At 40.7% G+C, this 17,439-nt stretch overlaps 1 protein-coding gene across 4 annotated transcripts; it reads right to left on the reverse strand.

Moving 5' to 3' along the window:
• Tdrkh (tudor and KH domain containing) lies at positions 1–17,070 on the reverse strand. Of its 4 annotated transcripts, XM_028789733.1 has the most exons (14): positions 16,984–17,070; positions 9,568–9,717; positions 8,737–8,843; positions 7,820–8,009; positions 6,818–6,957; positions 6,409–6,730; positions 4,496–4,656; positions 4,183–4,355; positions 3,965–4,029; positions 3,499–3,650; positions 3,232–3,333; positions 2,537–2,633; positions 2,037–2,128; positions 1–1,865 (listed from the first exon to the last, which is right to left on the reverse strand). In XM_028789733.1, the coding sequence occupies exons 2-13, from the start codon at positions 9,689–9,691 to the stop codon at positions 2,079–2,081; spliced, it is 1,683 nt and encodes a 560-aa protein (XP_028645566.1). In that variant the 5' UTR covers positions 9,692–9,717; positions 16,984–17,070; the 3' UTR covers positions 1–1,865; positions 2,037–2,078. The 4 variants fall into 4 exon arrangements, with proteins under 4 accessions (XP_028645566.1, XP_028645565.1, XP_028645567.1 ...); XM_028789732.1 differs by having other exon boundaries at positions 1–2,128; XM_028789734.1 differs by having other exon boundaries at positions 1–2,128; positions 16,978–17,070.
• Between the last annotated feature and the right edge of the window lie 369 nt (positions 17,071–17,439).

The following is a 17,439-nucleotide window of genomic DNA, read 5'->3' on the forward strand; positions in this document are numbered from 1 at the left end:
TCCCAAGTGCTGGGATTAAAGGCGTGCACCACCACTTCCCAGCTGTATTTAATTTTTAAAAAAAATTTAGACATGTATAAGTGTTTTGCCTACATGTATAGATGTACACCACATGCATACCTGGTGCACACAAAGGTTAGAGGAGAGAACTAGGTCCCCTGTGACTAGAATTAACAGATGGTTGTGAGCTACCATGTGGGTGCTGTGATTGGAACCTGCATTTTCTATAACAGCAGAGTGTTCTTGATCTCTGAGCATCTTTTCAGATGGTTTTAATAGGCTTTTTACACAATGAACTGCAGGTCTTATGACCTCCATCCCTGAGGGAAAGAAGCACCAAGGAAACTAGAGACAAAATGGCCTCCAGAGTCTGTTGTGTAGTAACTCCAATGCCTGGCTGAACACACTTCAATGGTTCACTACAGCCAGAACCTGGAACATTAATAGGAGCCTGTCTTGGCTTCTCTAGGAGTATAAGAGATGCTCAAACTGCCCCTTCCTTGATTTCTTTCTGCTAATTTGGGATGTTGTAAATGACACAGAAGTACCACACCACTGAGGTACATCCCTATCCTCTTTTTGAGGCAGCATCTTACTAAGTTGCTCAGGCATGGCCTTTAACTTTCACTCTCTTGCCTTGTCCTCAAAGTGTAGCTGGGTATAGGCCTGGGACACCAGGCACAGCTACTAACCCTCGAGTTTAAAGAAGCCTACATGAAGCATCCATGTGTTCATTTTAGATTTACCACTTCACCTTGCTTTGTTTCCTAAAGTTCATTTGTTGTATCATTGTGCATTTGTATTTAATTTTAGGTCCTGTCACAAGTCTCAGTGCTATCTTGCAATACTGTCAGCAATGGAAAGATGCTAGAAGGAAAGTACGTTTATAGTGAAGACTTACTTCTAGAACCCAGATTTCTAGACTCCTAATACAGGCCTTCTCTTACAGTGTAAGTAGGTTTTGTGTACATAACTGAAACTGGTTATGGATCTGAGGGAGTAGTGGAATTCTGCAGTGACTTCAGGGGAAGAGTGTGGATGCATGCATGGGAAGGACATTTGTTTCAGGATGCCTCTGTATGTGAGGCACTGGCAATTACTACCAAGGCTTACACAGAAGAAACTTTACCCACAGGCCTACTTCCAAGTTGTGACTATGCGGTTTTAGATAATTTTTTTGAGAACTTTATTTAGCAAACAATTCCCCTAAATTACTTAGGCAGAACTATACATTCACTCTCTCTAGTTGTGTATGTACATAGACAGATATTTGTAGTTCACAACGTTTCCTAAGTTGCTTCTCCCTTCTAGTTGTATTTTTAACTAAAGTTCACAAGGAAATAGCTGGAGGACTGTTTCAAAAAACCTGTCTCCAATAACCTCAGCAACTGAGGCTGAGAGGTAGTACTCTCTTCCCCCATTTATGAGGCTTTTAAATATATTTATGCTGAGTTTTGCCTTATCTCCTGGCAACTGCAGTCTTCTGAGTCCACCAAATACTTCCTATAACTACAGTCACCTGATTAGGTGAGTCAGAAATCTGCAGAATCATCACTTCAATGCCCAAACCTTGGCTGTTTCCCAGCCTCAAAAAGAACATAGCCCAGCAGTAATGCAAATTATGACTGGCAGAGGGAACTGAACCTGATATGAAGAGGCTGGGAATTACACAGCAGCATTCAAACATTGAAAGATAGGGGAGGAACTAGAGGAGTGAGGTGGAGAAATCTGTTTCCATTTGTCTCTGTCACTTTCTGGTAGATCCAATGAAACAGAAAATGAATTTGATCCACAGCAAGCCACACCATGTGAAGTAAAGAACTTCATGGATCTCTCTATCTTGGACTTCCCTCTGGCACCACACCCTGCCAAAGACATAGAAACAAACAAAAAAAAAAACTTAAAAGGACTCTGAAAGCAAGTTAAGCTGTATCAAAGATGCCGCAGAGAAATGTAGACATGTAGGAGCACAGGGAAGAGGGTGCTGTCATCCCATTACTTTCCTGTTGCTACAGATAGATGACAGCACCACTCACACAGCAAAGCAGAGGGCTGATCCAGCAGCTGAAGTCCAGGTTTCAGAATAAGTCGTCTTCAAGGTTATCATCACCAGACATAGAGGCAGCTTCTACCAAACAGAAATGAGGAAGTAAGATTGCTTTATTCTAACAGGCACCGCCACTGAGGCTCAGGGGAAAAAAGGGTGACTGTCCTCAGAATCAAGTGGTTTTTAGATAGGATCTCATGCAGTGTAGGTTGACCTTAAACTCTCTATGTAGCTGAGTGGGACCATGACTTTGTGATACTTGTCCCTCCACTCATGAATGATGGAATTATAGGTATATGTCCCTCTCCTAAGTGTGTCATACTCAGCTGGGAATATAATCCAGGGCTTTGTGCATGCTAGTCAAGTACTCTATCAACCAAGACACATTCTCTAGTCCTAGAACCAAGTTTCAACTTAACCTTCCTAATCTGGACAGACTAAGAAAAGGTAATTTTCATGGCTGTTGTAATAAATTATCGCTGTTTATACCTGATAAGCTGAGGCAGGACAGGGTATGTGGTATCTCTTCAGGGCTCTTTTTTGTCTCAGTGAGTATGCTTGCAAGAGAATCATCTGTTTCTGTGGCCTTAGGGCATGGAAGAAGAGAAAAAGTAAAGAGTATCTTGACTGGTGGTCTATCATTTTGATCATAGGTATTGGTTAAAGCAATGTTTGGCTGCTGAGAAACATGATGTCTTTAATCACATTTTTAATCAGCCTGAAAAATGAAGTAAACCTTGAGACAGATTCCCAGTCCATGTTAAATGACTCACAGTCTCCTGTTACTTCACCTTCAGGAGATCCAATGCCTCTTGCCTTCTCGGGTACTTACACATCTGGCATACACTCACACACATACACATGATTAAAAGATAGGAGCTATGGAGATGGCACAGAAGCTAACACAATTGTTCTTCCAGATGACCCAGGTTTAGTTCCCAGCACCTTCCAGCAGCTTACAACGGTCTGTTAAATCCAGATCCAGGGGATTCAAAACCCTCTTCTGGCTTCCTCAGGCACTACATGCATATGGTATAAAGATATACATGTAGGCTAAGTACACACACATATAAAAATTCATTAAAATTTTGTAAAATTGATAAAATATTATGGCTACACATTTTCACTGTGCCTCTATGCATTAGACTTTCTTGGAAGTAGCACTGTAAATTACAACGACTTACCATGTCCTTCAACATATCTGGGACAGTTCTGTTTTCTTCCATGTCTTCAGGAAGTTCAACTGCATATCCTTTATGAACTAATTCTAGCCCAATATCAAGTTTCTGAAAATGAAAAATGAATGTTCTCCTGTAAGTGAGAGCAAATTTGCAACTGAAATGGGGTGAGATGGTTAGCAGATATTCCAAAGTAGTAGTGATATCAGGTAAGGGTTTCTGGGCCAGAAAACATGGATGATGCAATAAGCAGTGTATGAACCTCACCCGTACCTTCCCATTGCTGGTATCATATAAGTAGATCTTTGGCCAAGTTGAGATTCCAGTCTGGACATAGCTAGAAATTTTGGCCACCAGAGGCTTCCAGTCAGCACAGTGAGTGAGTCTGTCAAACTCATCTAGAGCTTCCTCTTCCCACTCTTCACCTGGAAAAAGATCATAGGGGAAGAGGGGGCTGAGCCTCAGAGCAGATAAGAGTAGGTCAATGCTGTTAAGAATAGAAATACACCCTGGAGAGAAACTGAAACTACATTTTTCTTCCCAGGAATATACTTATGTTCTTCTGTGGTGAGTTTGCATCTGACTGCCAAGCAAGTTTCTGTGCTTTCAAGTACTGATAAGGAAAAGGCACTCAGGTCTCCAAAACTCAAAAAGCCTGGGAATATGAGAATTCTTTTTATGTGCTGTATGAAAGTTGCTCATTTGGAGTTAAAATCAATAGGTGGCATGACTGGTTTACCTGAGGGGGCAATCCGTGCCAGACTGCATTCTATTGCTTGAAATGGGAGGCTTAGAAAGTCACTCCTAAAATGAAAGAAACTGAAATTAGAATCCCAGGTATCACATGTTCCCTTCTAAATCCTCTTGATGATATGTGCCAATAGCTTGCAACTTTATGGCCAGGAGTGAACCAACAGTTGGGATTCTAGCAGATTCTATTCTGGCTTCTGCACCTACCTGAGAGCCCTGAGATCCTTTAGTGGGCAATCTCCATTATCTCCAAAGTCAACAAAGTAGAGGTCCAAGTTTCCATTTTCCAAGGTTCCAAGAACTCGGGCTCGATACCAGGAACCATTTGTAGATAAAGGTGCTGCTACAATGTCTCCTACATGCACAGTCAAGTCTTCAGGCTACACATGGGGATAGGAAGTCAAGAGGGGTTATTATAAAGTGGTAGCTAATAAACAGGACATCAGAAGGAAGGGAACATATTACAGTGAACAACAACAACAAAAAGCCCCAGACTAGCTTTCTCCCTATGGCAACTCACCAGACTATTGTCATAGTGCTGGGTCATCTCACTGACAAGTTTATCCAGCTGTAAGCTGCGGGAACCAATGATTTGGATCCAGAAGTGGTTAGGGTGTTCAGAAGCAGAAACGTAGACTTCTAGGTACTCATCAGCATGGAAACTGAAGTCAGGACTGGGAACTGAACACAGGGGTAAGGATGGTGACCATATCAGTACCATCTTTGATTGGAATGGGGAGATTGCATCAGGAAGATGAAAGTCTCAAATACCCAGTGGCTGTTTACCACTTTAGAAATGGTTAGAGACAACTTGGTGACTCATATAAAATGTCCTGAAGAAAGGTACTAAGTTATCATATATGTCTTTTGATGTAACTAGGTTTATACTGTCATTCTTCACGTACTCAAATGAGGCATCAATTATAGTGAAGATTAATCCTCCATCTGTTAGGTCTGGCAGGATCAATAAAAAAGAACACAGATAGCAATCCTGCTCATTAAAGATTCTATTCTACTAGGGATGTATTATGTGAACCTAGGCAAGCCCATTAATATCTTTTAGGGGCTCTGTCCTTTCTTGTTCAAGCTAGCATCTTTGCATAGGAGAGGAAACCGATGGCCATTTCATTCTTCAATGACATTTAGAAACAGTAATGAGACAGGCAACATAAAAACTGGGCTGAGAATTTCTTATGCAAAAAAGTATGCCTAGATATGAGTGCTTAGTGACAAATGGGAGACCTACAGCAGTCCTCATCCCCACCTTCTACCCAGGCTCAGAGAGTATCATGAATGAGGGGACAGAAAGAATTAAGAACCAGAATATGAGGAGCTGTAAAATGTGTCTTTTGGGTATTATATGGTGGTTGCACACATGAACTCACAGAGCTGTGGTTACCTGCACAAGATCAAGCCAGTTACAATCCCAGCATGGATCAGGGAGGGGCTCCTGAGGCCCTATGTTTAGCTGAGGAAATATTGGCAGTTGTTGGATGCTGAGGGACGGAGAGTCACTTCTCTTTGGGAATGTAGCCACTCATAGGTTACTCAAGCCCCAGTGGATGGCCCACACTCACACAAATACGGGTAGTACTACCTGGACATAGGGGATTATAAAAAAAAATGAAGTTGGGAGGAAGATGTATTTGAGGAGCACAGGGGAACTTTAGCTAGCAAAAAATATTGTTCACTCATATGAAGTTTCTCAAGGTAAAGTAAAAATATGATTTAAAATAAGTGTTTAAGAAAAAAATTATGGTTCCATATGGTTAAGTACTTGCCATGCAAGCATGAGGACTGTCCCCAGCTCCCACATAAAAATCAGGTATGGTGGTATATGCTTGTAATCTCAACCCCTGTGCTAGATGGGGCACAGATGGGGGATCCCTGAGGCTCAGAGGCCAGTTAGTCTAGTCTAATCAGCAAACCCTAGGTCTCAGTGAAGAGGCTTTGTCTGAAAAAAAAAAAAAAAGGTGAATGGTTTTGGGGAGCAACATGCAAAGCTAATCTCTAGCCTTCATGCACATGTATACATGCACTCATGTGGACACACACGCCAGCCCATCCTGCATAAACACACATAGGGCATAGCATATACATGTACACACACATGCACAGGTGCGCATACACACACATACACACACAAAATATGTGTAGAAAGAGGATATAATAAAATTTAATTATTTGATGTATTACTCAGATCTGTTTCCTTTGTCAACATATTTCTATCTTATTTTTCTTCACTAGCTGTACTCAAAATTTATTATTAATGTTTGGTATTAATCTAAGTAAAATATTACCAGAAAAGTATTATCTATGATGACAGAGATGGAAATCACAAAAACAGAACTTTTAATTGTTTCCTATTTTAGGCCAGTTAAATCCAGTATTCCTGTCTTTCATATGGTTAATAAGCTCCTCTTCATTACATACTTTCAAACATGGACGTCTCTGGACTGCTCTGGGCACCAGAATTCTGAAAGCTGTCATCATTAGGTTTCTCCCAGGAACCTTCTTTTGGTCCTACAACAACCATATCACCACCTCCTTTGCGGAGAGGAACTTCCAGGGGTGCAGCTGGTCCCATGCTAGAATTGGTATTTTTCCATAAAGCTGCTTCTCCAGCTCCACCAGGCTCTGTCACTTCCTCTCTTCTCACACTGATTGGCTGCTTTCGTGGGACTCTGGTTTCTGCAGAATGGGCTATTCTCTTCCGAAGTTCTTCATCTTCTGAAACTTTCTCCAGTATCAGATGCTGTGGGAAACAAGAGAGGGTCACTTCTGTGTAGTCAGATACTGACAGGATGGCCAAATGGGTCACTCTTATTCTCAGTATACTTGCCTTAGCTGCTGCCACTTCCTTCTGTGTTCCTGAGATTTTTATAAGTCTTGAGAGTAGTAATGTTCCCTCTGATTCTTTGTCACAAGTGATTTTGGCTCCAGAAGCCTTACAGATAGAACGAATCGTCTCACCACCTCTCCCTACATTAATACAGAAAAACCTGTCCTTTGTTCTAGGCCAACAATCACTCTAAGAGAAATCACTACTTTGTGCATGTTATAAAAAGAAGTAGGTTCATAACCAATTTGATAGAATGCAAGACAATAAATGGGAATAAGGAGCTAATGAAATAACTACAGGAGAAAAGAATATAAGACTCCATTGTAACCATTTTATTTAAACTTATGCTTTGGATAGATTAACTTCAAGTCATTTCCCACTTTCTAGCTACAAAGCAAAAATACCTTATATTTTCATCTGTAAGACATATGGTACAGGGTGTTTCAGAATCCTGGACTGAGGACAGACCTTTCTTTGCCTCTAATAGTAGCACTAAAGCATGGTCCAGGGAAAAGCATAGCAAGTACTCTCTGGATCACTGTCTTCGAAGGTATAGGGTACTCTGAGCATCTCTAGCATCCCTATAAAAGCCTATTTTTAAAAATTAAGTCTTTATTATTTTCTGTGTACATGTGTGTGTTTGTGTGGACCAGAGTGTACCGTAGCACATGTGTGGAGGTCAGAGGGTGACTGGGGTCTTTCCTCCTACCATGTGAGGCCCGGGATGGAACTCAGGTTATCAGGCTTAGGCAGCAGGTACCTTTTATTCACTGAGCCATTTTGCTGACCCATACAAACCTGTTTGAAAGACTCTGATCATACTGCTTCTTGATTTTTTTTTTTTTAAAGAAACACCAGTTCTGAAGGAAAGTAAAGTTCTGAACTAAGTGTATCTTTTTTCCTAACAAAGTGAAGGGGAGGCCAGAAACCCCTCAGAAATGTGGAAAAGACAGGCAGAGGTAAAGAGTAAAGCAAAGAGCAGAGGCAGCTGTCCAGTGATACCTATGATCCTGCCCACAGATCTCTGGGGGACGGAGAGTTGCTCAAACACTGGGGTGTTCTCTGTCAGGATCTGATGGATTGCTGCTTTGGCCTTGCACACCTGAACAGGAAAACCACTGATGAGCAGCACTCGTTCGTCGCCTACATCCTCTGTGTCCACATCAATCCGAGCACCTGTCTGTTTCCGCAACTGTAGAGAGAAGGAGACATACACTTTAAAGATCTTCAATTTGGGACTAGCTAAGGATACTCCATCAAACTCTGGGGAGACAGGTGGAGCTGGCCATAAGCCTCAGCTAAATCAAGAGACTACTAATGGACCTCATTTATTTGTATTTATAATTTAAAATTAGTGACAAAGGTAATCCAAATAGTAGTTAATTGAAAATCATTTATCTCTGTGATTACATCTGTTTGTTCTCTAATTTTGTTTGGATTAGCAAATAAACATTATCTATCTATCTATCTATCTATCTATCTATCTATCTATCTATCTAATCAACCCCAATCCTCCCAATGCTAGTAAGTACTTTACCAATGACCCACATTCCCAGCAAAATGATTTTGCTTTCTTGACATTTCAGCTGAACAATGGAAGACGGAAGAATATGTAGGCAGCAATTCATTATTGTCATTTAATGGAAGTTCATTAACTACCTAATAAAAATATTCATGCTATATCAAGTTAAGAATCATCTAATCAAATACCATTTCAAGCTTAGTCATCTACCATCTGAGCAGAAGTTCTCATTTTTAAAAGGAAAACATTGCTGTTAGCTTAGTAAGTCCCTGTATTTTTTTTCTTTTAAAAATATATGTGTCATGGGTGTTTGGTAAATGTGGTCAGAGGAAGGAAACAAGGAGTCAGTAAATAGATTTGGTGCCTGGGAAAGCCATTAGCCTGCTCACACACTTACCTGTTTAATATTGGCTCCTTGTCGACCAATGATGAGCTTCACAGCCTCCTGGGGAACTCGCATCTCTATCTCAATGTCATCTTCTCCAACAAATGTCAATCTCTCTTCTGTGCAGACCATGACAGACCAGACTTAAATATACTACAGCTACTACTACCCCTCCCCTGAATCAGGCTGTCAGAGACACTAATCTAAGAGGCAAACTGTGGCTCTTAACCACAATGGAAGATACAGCATCTGAGTGTGATCAGAAGGTCCCAAAAGACCAGAGCTGGGATGGGTATATAGCTTAGAGGTAAGGGAACAGTGCATACAGAGGGGATTTCAATCCCTAGCACTCTGCCGGCCTTCCTCCAAAGACCATTTGCCATTTTCTTTGGGATACTATTTCAGACGTTAATATGGAGAAAGAAGACTCTGGAGAATAAAAGTTGAGTTTTTAGGATGGTACTCTAAGACAAGTGAAGGCTAGGAGTTTTCTGAGGCTTTCATTAGTCTAAAAACTTATTTTTATACTAGTCATTTCTTTGAAACCTGTTCTCTAGGTCCAGCTGCTGCCTATCATCTGACAGCTGGAGAGAAGCAGCAGAATGAGTATATATTTAAAAATTACATAGTTGGTTTTGTATGGGGAAAAGTCAATGACACCATGAGTTTCCTTTATAAACTAGCTTTCTAATAACAAAGAAAGAAATGACATATATTCATGTTTCTCTCATAGAACCAATTATACTTTAACAAACAGTACTGTTATGGCAAGTACAGCTTTCATTTCAACTTAACAAAAGGAAGAGCTGGAGTACTGCGAGAACGGCATAGGTCACCACACACCTCTGCTTTCCCTATATCGACGATACAGGATATAGGCAACTGTTGCACTTGCTGGAATTCCAAGGCCTAGGGCTATTTTCTGAATAGTGGACAAGTTTGTCCATGATGTTCGTTCGGTGGACATTTTCTGCTGTACTCTGACTTAACATCCTGAAACAAACAAATCAAGAAGTAGTCTTGAGTACCCTCCCATTGCTCATCAAGGTCACCAGCAACTGTACTGCTAAATCCAATGATCAATTTTTCAGTTCTCATATTACCTGACTTTGCCACAGTATCTAGTATAGCTTGTGATATCTTCTTTTCTTTGTCCTTTCCCCCATAGGAACTCACAGATGGTAGGCAGTGGTTCTTACATGCTGCCCATCTTCCCTTGTTTATTTCTCCCTCCTTCCCCCCATATGTTGGGTGAATGTTCTACTACTGAGCTATATCTCCAATCTCACTTCTTTGTTGATCCTGGTCTCTCCATAGCCCAGCTTGGTCCTGAATTTGAGGTACTTCCTGCTTCAGTCTCTCAATGCTGGGATTACAGGTGTGCAGCACGTTCAGGTCTTCCAGTCTTTAAAATATTTTGAAAGGGCCTGTAGCTGTCTTTGCTATTTTGTGAGGTCTTCTTTTTCCCACCTTTTATTGCCCTGCCTTGTTTCACCCCCTAACAATAGATAGGAAAGAAATAAGGATAGATGGGAAAGGGGAGAGAGCAGAAGAGAAGGGGAGAGCAGAGAAGAAGGAGGGAGAAGTAGATGAAGAAGAGGGAGAGAGATTCCTGAATCTAATTTCTCTAATTTCTTTTGTTTCTTTGATTACTAACAAACTGCAACCAGCCCCCTCGAACAACCAATAACCACCAAACCCATCTCTAGGGGCCCTAGCATTTATATACCCTCTGAAAATTTCCCAGAATTCCAAATCTGTCAGGTAATGGAAGAAACTATACGCAGCTGGCAGAACCACACCTCTGCTAGTGCATGAGGCAAATTGTAGTCAGCTGTTTTGAAGCAGCCCCATATCCTCACATCTGGGATTAAAATGAAAGTATATTCTTTTATGTTTTTTAAAGATACTAGAATTCCAAAATTGTCACTACAGGTTCTTGCTAAGTTACCCATATTGGCCTTAAACTCAAATTCGAGGCCCGGTGAAGCCTTGAATCTATACTATCTCCGTCTCCCAAACAGCTGGAATTATGGGTCTATACTACTAGCCCTACAATATCCTCTTTTCTAAAACATTTCCTTTATTTGGTTTTCTCAATATAGACTTTTGGCTTTTAATCTTATTTCTGGTTGATATATCAAGTCTTGCTTAGCAGTTCCTTCTCTGTTTGCCTGTCTTTAAACCTCAAAATACTGGAGTGTCCAGGAACCCATCTCTTTCCCCAATTCTGTGTTCTACCTCACTTCCTGGGTGATCTCATCAAGTTTCATAAATGGCTTCAAATCCCATCTATGGTCTGATAACTCCCCAGTTTATAGATCTACTTAGAAATTTCCTCCTAAACTATGGGTTTGTATCCAACCACTTTTTATTTTTCTTTTTAAGGCAGGGTCTTGCTAGGTAGTTGGCATAGAACTCAGTAGCTCAGGATGGGTTTGTGATCCTCCTATCCCAGCATACTAAGTGGATAAGTCATCTGCCACCATATCCAGCTGTCAGTAACACTTATTCACTCTACTCTGACCACAGTCTATTCTTCTGTTCTATAACACTATGATGCTGGGATGTAGCTCAGTGGTACAGTACTTCCCTAGAATGTTCAAGATGCATAGTTCAATTATCGGCACCATGATATGTGTGGAATTGTATTTATATTAATACAATTGCTTAATTATATCACTGTATCTGCCATCATCCTTTCAGCTTATCCTCAAAGCTAGAAAGCTTCAAGTAATGTTTCCTCTCAAAACATTCCAGTAGTTTTCCAAATTGCTATGATTAAAAGTTATTTGATAACTTGTAGGATTATTTCTCATCTCTACATAGAATGTAAATTCCTCAAGGGTACAAATTTTCTTTCCTTCTTTAGTGCTTAGCATATGATAATGAACCAACATTTAGTGAATGAATACAATTTTCCTTAATTTTTTAATGTGGCTCTTAGCTGCTTAAATGCAAATTCCTTAGTGGAATGAACAATATGCTCTGGTCTGATCTTTGTTTGACATCTTCATAGCCTCATATGCTTACTCTGTATTTGTTATGAAAAAATAGGATCTACTTCCATACATTCCTCTGACATGCACCTGTGTCTTTTTAGTCTTCTTAGTTTCACCAGTGTCCCTATCAAAGTTCTATTCTTCCAAATCTCATCTTTAATATTACCTCTTCTGAAGACTCGGAGGTTCCTAGTGCTGACTTATGTAGGTCACACTACTCCACCACAGTCTGTTATCCTGCTTCTTCTAAACTACTGACTTTACTATGCAGTTTAAGCACATTAAGCACTGGCATGTGCTAGATACGATTGTGGCACCAGGAACACAAAGATTAAAAAATAAATTTCTTGAGTATCTACTACCTCAGTCACCTTATATACATTATTCAATATTAATATAACCTTTAAGGTAGGAAATAATAACCTCAGTTCTATAAAGATACACATCTACATGAAAAGTTTATTTAACTTATCACCTAAGGTTTGAGTTATTTGCTCATGAAATGTCTTGTTAAGTGATTTCAGAAGATTCTTAACCTTCCTTTAACTTTCAGGGTAACAGTATATAATTCCTTATTTTGATCCATTTCAATCCAAAAATTAATAAACACTTATAAAAACATTATAGATGATAAAAATTAAACAGTATCCATTCTAGATATTATGATATAGTAGTACAAAACATAATGTGTCCAGGCGAGGTGGCATACTCCTGCAATCCTAACACTTAGGAGTCTGAGGCAGAATGACTGCCAGTTGAATATCAGTCAAGGCTACACAGAGAGGCTCTGCCTTAGAGAAAACCAAACTCAAACATAGTGTGTGTGTGTGATTTTTGAGACAGGGTTTCTCACTACATAGCCTTGGCTGGCCTGGAATTCACTATGTAAATGAGGTTGCCCTAAAACTCAAGATATCCATCTGCCTCTGCCTCCAGGTGTTGGAATTAAAGGCATGTACCATTATATCAGGCCAAAATGTAGTTTTTAATGAAAACTGCTTAAGCACGTGTAAACATAATTTGTTATAATTTGCCACCAGGTATAAAAGTTCAACCCAGATAATAAAAATACAGGGTTGTGGAAATGCTACATTCTTATTGTACAGTTCCAAGGACCAGAGTCTGGATTCCCAGAACCCATGTGAACTCAAGTGGTAGCTTTCTTTAATCCTATGCCTCAGAGGCAAGGATTGGATCCCTAGAGTTAACTGGCTAGCTACACTAGACAGAATTGGTGAGCTCTGGGTTTAGTGAGGGACCCTGTCTCAATAAATAAAATAGAGAAATTGAGGAAGATACTTGGTGTCAATTTTTGGCTTTCACAAGCACTGGTATCTTACATATGCATGTGCCCATGAACATATGAACATGCATACAGGTGTATGCACATATAAAATTAAAATGTCTTCAACTTCAAAAAAATCTTTGTTCTAAGTAAGGTTAAAAACATACTCATCAATATAGAACCTATTCTGCAATAAAACTGATATAAATGTGCTGCCCCTAAAAGCCTAGAAGAAAAAAGTCAAGAGAGAGAAGAGACTAGTATGGAAATCTCACTCCAAGGAGCAGATACAAACTGTTAAAGAGATTAGAGGTGGTAGAGAGCTTTACTGACAAGAAAAAATTTCTTCAGAGAATCTATCAGAGATTTGACAAATCTTTTTTTTTTTCTTAGTCAGTAGTTTTAAACAAGTGTAATCCACCTCTTGACCAGACTTATGGCTTGAAGGAAAAAAAACAGAACCTTTTATTACCTTGGGTGGGCATTCAGGTGTCATGTCAGTTTGGTTAAGTTGGTTGGTAGGTTAAGTACATTGCTTTAGAGACTAAGTATTAACACTGAGGGAAACTGGTTTTCTCTAACCACCCACCCACACTCAGTTTCTTCGGGGAAGAATGGATGATATTATGGAAGCATTCTACTACTGACCTACATCTCCCTTCTTCCTCAACCTCCTTTGAAAATAGGGTCTAAGCTGCTAAGGCTAGTCTAATCTCTGGATCTTCCTGCCTTAACCTCTTCTTGGTAGTTGGGTCAGAAGCATTTACTACCCCTCTGACTCTCCCACCACCCTATCCCATCTCCAGCCTACACACATACCTTTTAGGGGGAAAAAGGGGGGTTGAATTTCATGTAGCCTGAGGTTTTTTTGTTATTTTTTAGGGTACATTCCCCCAAATCACGATTCTCTGTTAGTCAACAGGCAATAAATAAAAATTTTCACAAAAGTTTGTGTGATATTATATAAACACCTTTATATTTACTCAAGGAAAAGAAACATGTTTGGCTTCATAAAGGAGATTTATTCTTATATAATTTTCAAACATATTAACTTCCGAATTGCTACTTTCCTACATCAAGAGATAATTTATTTTGGATGTCTAGAAAAGTTTTAGTTCTTTTAGTTCCTGGTTCAGTTAAATATTGCCAGTATTTTGTTAAGAACTACATATGCTGAAGGCAGAAAGAAGAATGAGAATTTCTGCTCTGGGGGCTGGAGAGATGGTTCAGTGTTTAAAAATACTTGATGCTCTTGCAGAAGATCCAGGTTTGATTTCCAATATTGACACAGCAGCTCACTACACTTTGTAATTCCAGCTCTAGAGGATCCAATACTCTGTTCTTGTGTTTGTAGGTACTGCATGCCCATGGTGCACTAACATACACAGGTAAACACTCATACAGAGAATACAAATAAAGTATTTTAAAAATCCCTGCTCTGATATACTCCATTGAGTAGGAGAAACAGACACTAAAATAACTAATTACATGACAATGCAAAAACTTTTAAACAGCGAAGTTAGAACTTTATAGGTTCATTTCCTAGACAAGGCAGGATTAAAAATCATTTCAAGATATAGCTCATGATGCCAGAGATAGGTCAGTGGTTAAGTTTTGTTTCTTGGTCTTATAAAGGTCCCCAGTTTGATCCCCACACCCACACCAGGTAACTCCAACTCCTGGAGATCCGTCACCCTTTTCTGACTTTCACAGTCATTCACACATATACATAAATAAAAGTAAATTAAACTTAGAAAAAGATACAGTATATTTATCTCTTGCCATTTTACTCACACTAATAAATACGGAGTTTCAATATGAACTTTGTTCTGAGGACATAGCAGATAAGAAAGACTTAGCTGCTTTCAAGGAACTTTTTGGATAACAAGGGAGGTGTGTATATCCTAGGGGAAAATCAAAGTAAATCTAGCTTTGTGTATTTTCATGTTTTCTTTTTATGCTACATTTGGTCTCATAATTCATGTTATATGGCATAGAAATAAATTTTAGAACTGGTTAGATCATAAAAGATTATTTTGTTCCATTCATGTTACAACTGGAGAAACCCACTTAGAAACTGGGTTAGAAATATAAAAAGATTTTTTAAAGATCATATAACTAGCCCATCAATTTTAGAATATGCAAGGGAAATAACTGTTTTGAAGGTCAGTCATGATTGTGTCTTTTTTTGGGGGGAGGGGTTAGAGACAGGGTTTCTCTGTATAGCCCTGGCTGTCCTAGAACTCACTCTGTAGACCAGGCTGGCCTCGAACTTAGAAATCCACCTGCCTCTGCCTCCCAAGTGCTGGGATTAAAGGCATGTGCCACCACTGCCTGGCGATTGCGTCACTTTATAATAAAGAGTCCCTAGTTTTTTAGTTTGAAACTATCAGAATCACAGTCAAGAATATCTGATATTTTTCTGGATCTGCATCCAAATTTCCTAAATCCTGACCAATCCATAAGAACTTTCACATATCCCAAACTTACTTTCACAGCACATGTCAGTATTATAACTGGTTTTTAATGGCATTTATTTAATTATGTCTGTGCAAGTGTGTGTTCTGGCATGCATACAGAGGTTGGAGGACAACATTTGGGAATCAGTTCTCTTGACAACTGTGTGCCAAGACAACAGTGGATAATTTTGAGGAGTTGGTTCTCTCTTAGCCTCAATCACCATTTCTGGTCATTGACGGCACCAAGCTTTCCTTTGCTGCATTAACCACCTTATCGGCCTCTGTAATTCTTGATTAATGACCGTCTGTTATGAGAATAATGAACTGAAAGCAGTAAAAGACCAATAAATAACTATAGCAGTCATCAATAATAGAAAAATCAGAGTATGAATTGGTAGTACAAATACAAAAGACCTAGCAATTTATTTATGGGAAGGTAGAGGGCAAAGGCAAGGAGTTAGTTATACAGTTTCTGAATGGGACACCTGGTAGATGGTACGCCAGAAAACACTGATGATTTTTGTGGAGGGAGTATGTCACTGGATAATTGCCTGTGACAAGGACAGGGTTGCTTGGTGGTATCCATTTGAACCAACAGGCAAATCTAACTTCAGATATTACAAGTATATTTGTGCTAAGTGAGTTACCAAGTGATAATATCTTAAGGTATAGGTTTGAGAACTCAAATCAGGCAAACCAATCAGGAGTTTACTTTAAACAACGAAGAGGTCTGAGCCTGGTGTGCCAGCATATGCATATAACCCCACTAGAGAGGACGTGAAGGCAGGAAGAACTAGAGCCCAAATTCATCCATTACAAGCACAAGGCCACCTTGGGTGACATGAAATCCTGTCTGGGAGTGGTGATGGTGAGGAAGCCAGGTGTCCCCAAAATACCAGTACCTGAAAGGAGGAGGTAGAAGGGACCAGCAGTTTAAGGATGGCTACAGGGCAAGTTCTTGGCCAGTCTGGGTAGATTACCAGAGATGATGTCTCAAAAACCAACCAATCAACCAACCAACCAATGAGAAAGGAAGACTGATGGAAAAACAATCCAATCTAGAGTGTTACGGTGCTGGCCTGTTCTGTACTTTCATCTCTCCAGAGGTAAAGGCTAGAGGATTTCGAGTTCAAAACCAGCTTGTCACAGACCCTGTCACTAAGAGATAACACCCTGCAGCTACAGTCACTGGACTAAGTTGGGGAAGGTAAAAGGCAAATTAATAAAAGGCCCTCGTTTCAAAAAGAACCAGTCTAGGAGTGCAGAGTTGCGGCGAATGCCTTATCAGTCCTGGGGGCCTAGCTCACCGGCTCAGAGTCCTTGTTCTGAGTCTGGTTATTAGCTCCCAGCACAGCTGCCCCAGGCGGTGATCCGCGAGGGCCTCGCCCCTCGCCCCAAGGATCCCACACCTCCTGACCCTCAGCCCTGTGCTTCTGCCTTACAATTGCCAGGGTCCCCACCGCCCTGCTTCTCCCACACCCCCAAACTCTCCCCTCTCGCGCTCCGCCTTTACCGCTCTTCCAGAGTTGCGCGCTCTGCACTCAGCCTCGCACCTCACCAGCGCTGCCACCGCCCCGTCGCTCCCTCGGCGCAGCCGCCTGCCCCGCCCCTGCAACGCATCCTCACCAATCAACGCTCGCCTTGAAGTCTGACCAATCGCCCTCCTCCGCCGCAGCCAATCCTTCTGCGGGCTGCCGTGAGCGACGTGGTTGATGCGCGCTGAAGTCCAATTACCCGGATGAAAGTCCAAGCCGGCCCACGTCTGCAGCCAGTTAGAGCCCGGGGAAGCCAATTCTGTTAATGGAGCATGCACCTGCTGAGAATTAAATAGCCAATTAGAGACTTCTGAAGTCCTCGGTCCTCCTCTAATCTATCGGAGGAGGAGGTTGTGTGGCCTTAAGCCACGAGGGATTTCGGCGTTCGGAGGCTGGGGATAGGGGTGGGGGTTCGGTCACTCGTGGGTGTCCCG

The sequence above is a fragment of the Grammomys surdaster genome, unplaced genomic scaffold (genome assembly GCF_004785775.1).
Source record: "Grammomys surdaster isolate TR1022 unplaced genomic scaffold, NIH_TR_1.0 125849, whole genome shotgun sequence".
In the NCBI taxonomy this organism is placed as follows: domain Eukaryota; kingdom Metazoa; phylum Chordata; class Mammalia; order Rodentia; family Muridae; genus Grammomys; species Grammomys surdaster.

Coding starts and splice junctions, on each gene's coding strand:
- Tdrkh (XM_028789733.1), bottom strand. CDS start 9,691: ATGTCCACCGAACGAACATCATGGACAAACTTGTCCACTATTCAGAAA. Junction 8,010..8,736: donor AAGGAGCCAATATTAAACAG/GTAAGTGTGTGA, acceptor TTCTCTCTACAG/TTGCGGAAACAGACAGGTGC. Junction 4,657..6,408: donor AGAGACGTCCATGTTTGAAA/GTATGTAATGAA, acceptor CCCTGTGTTCAG/TTCCCAGTCCTGACTTCAGT.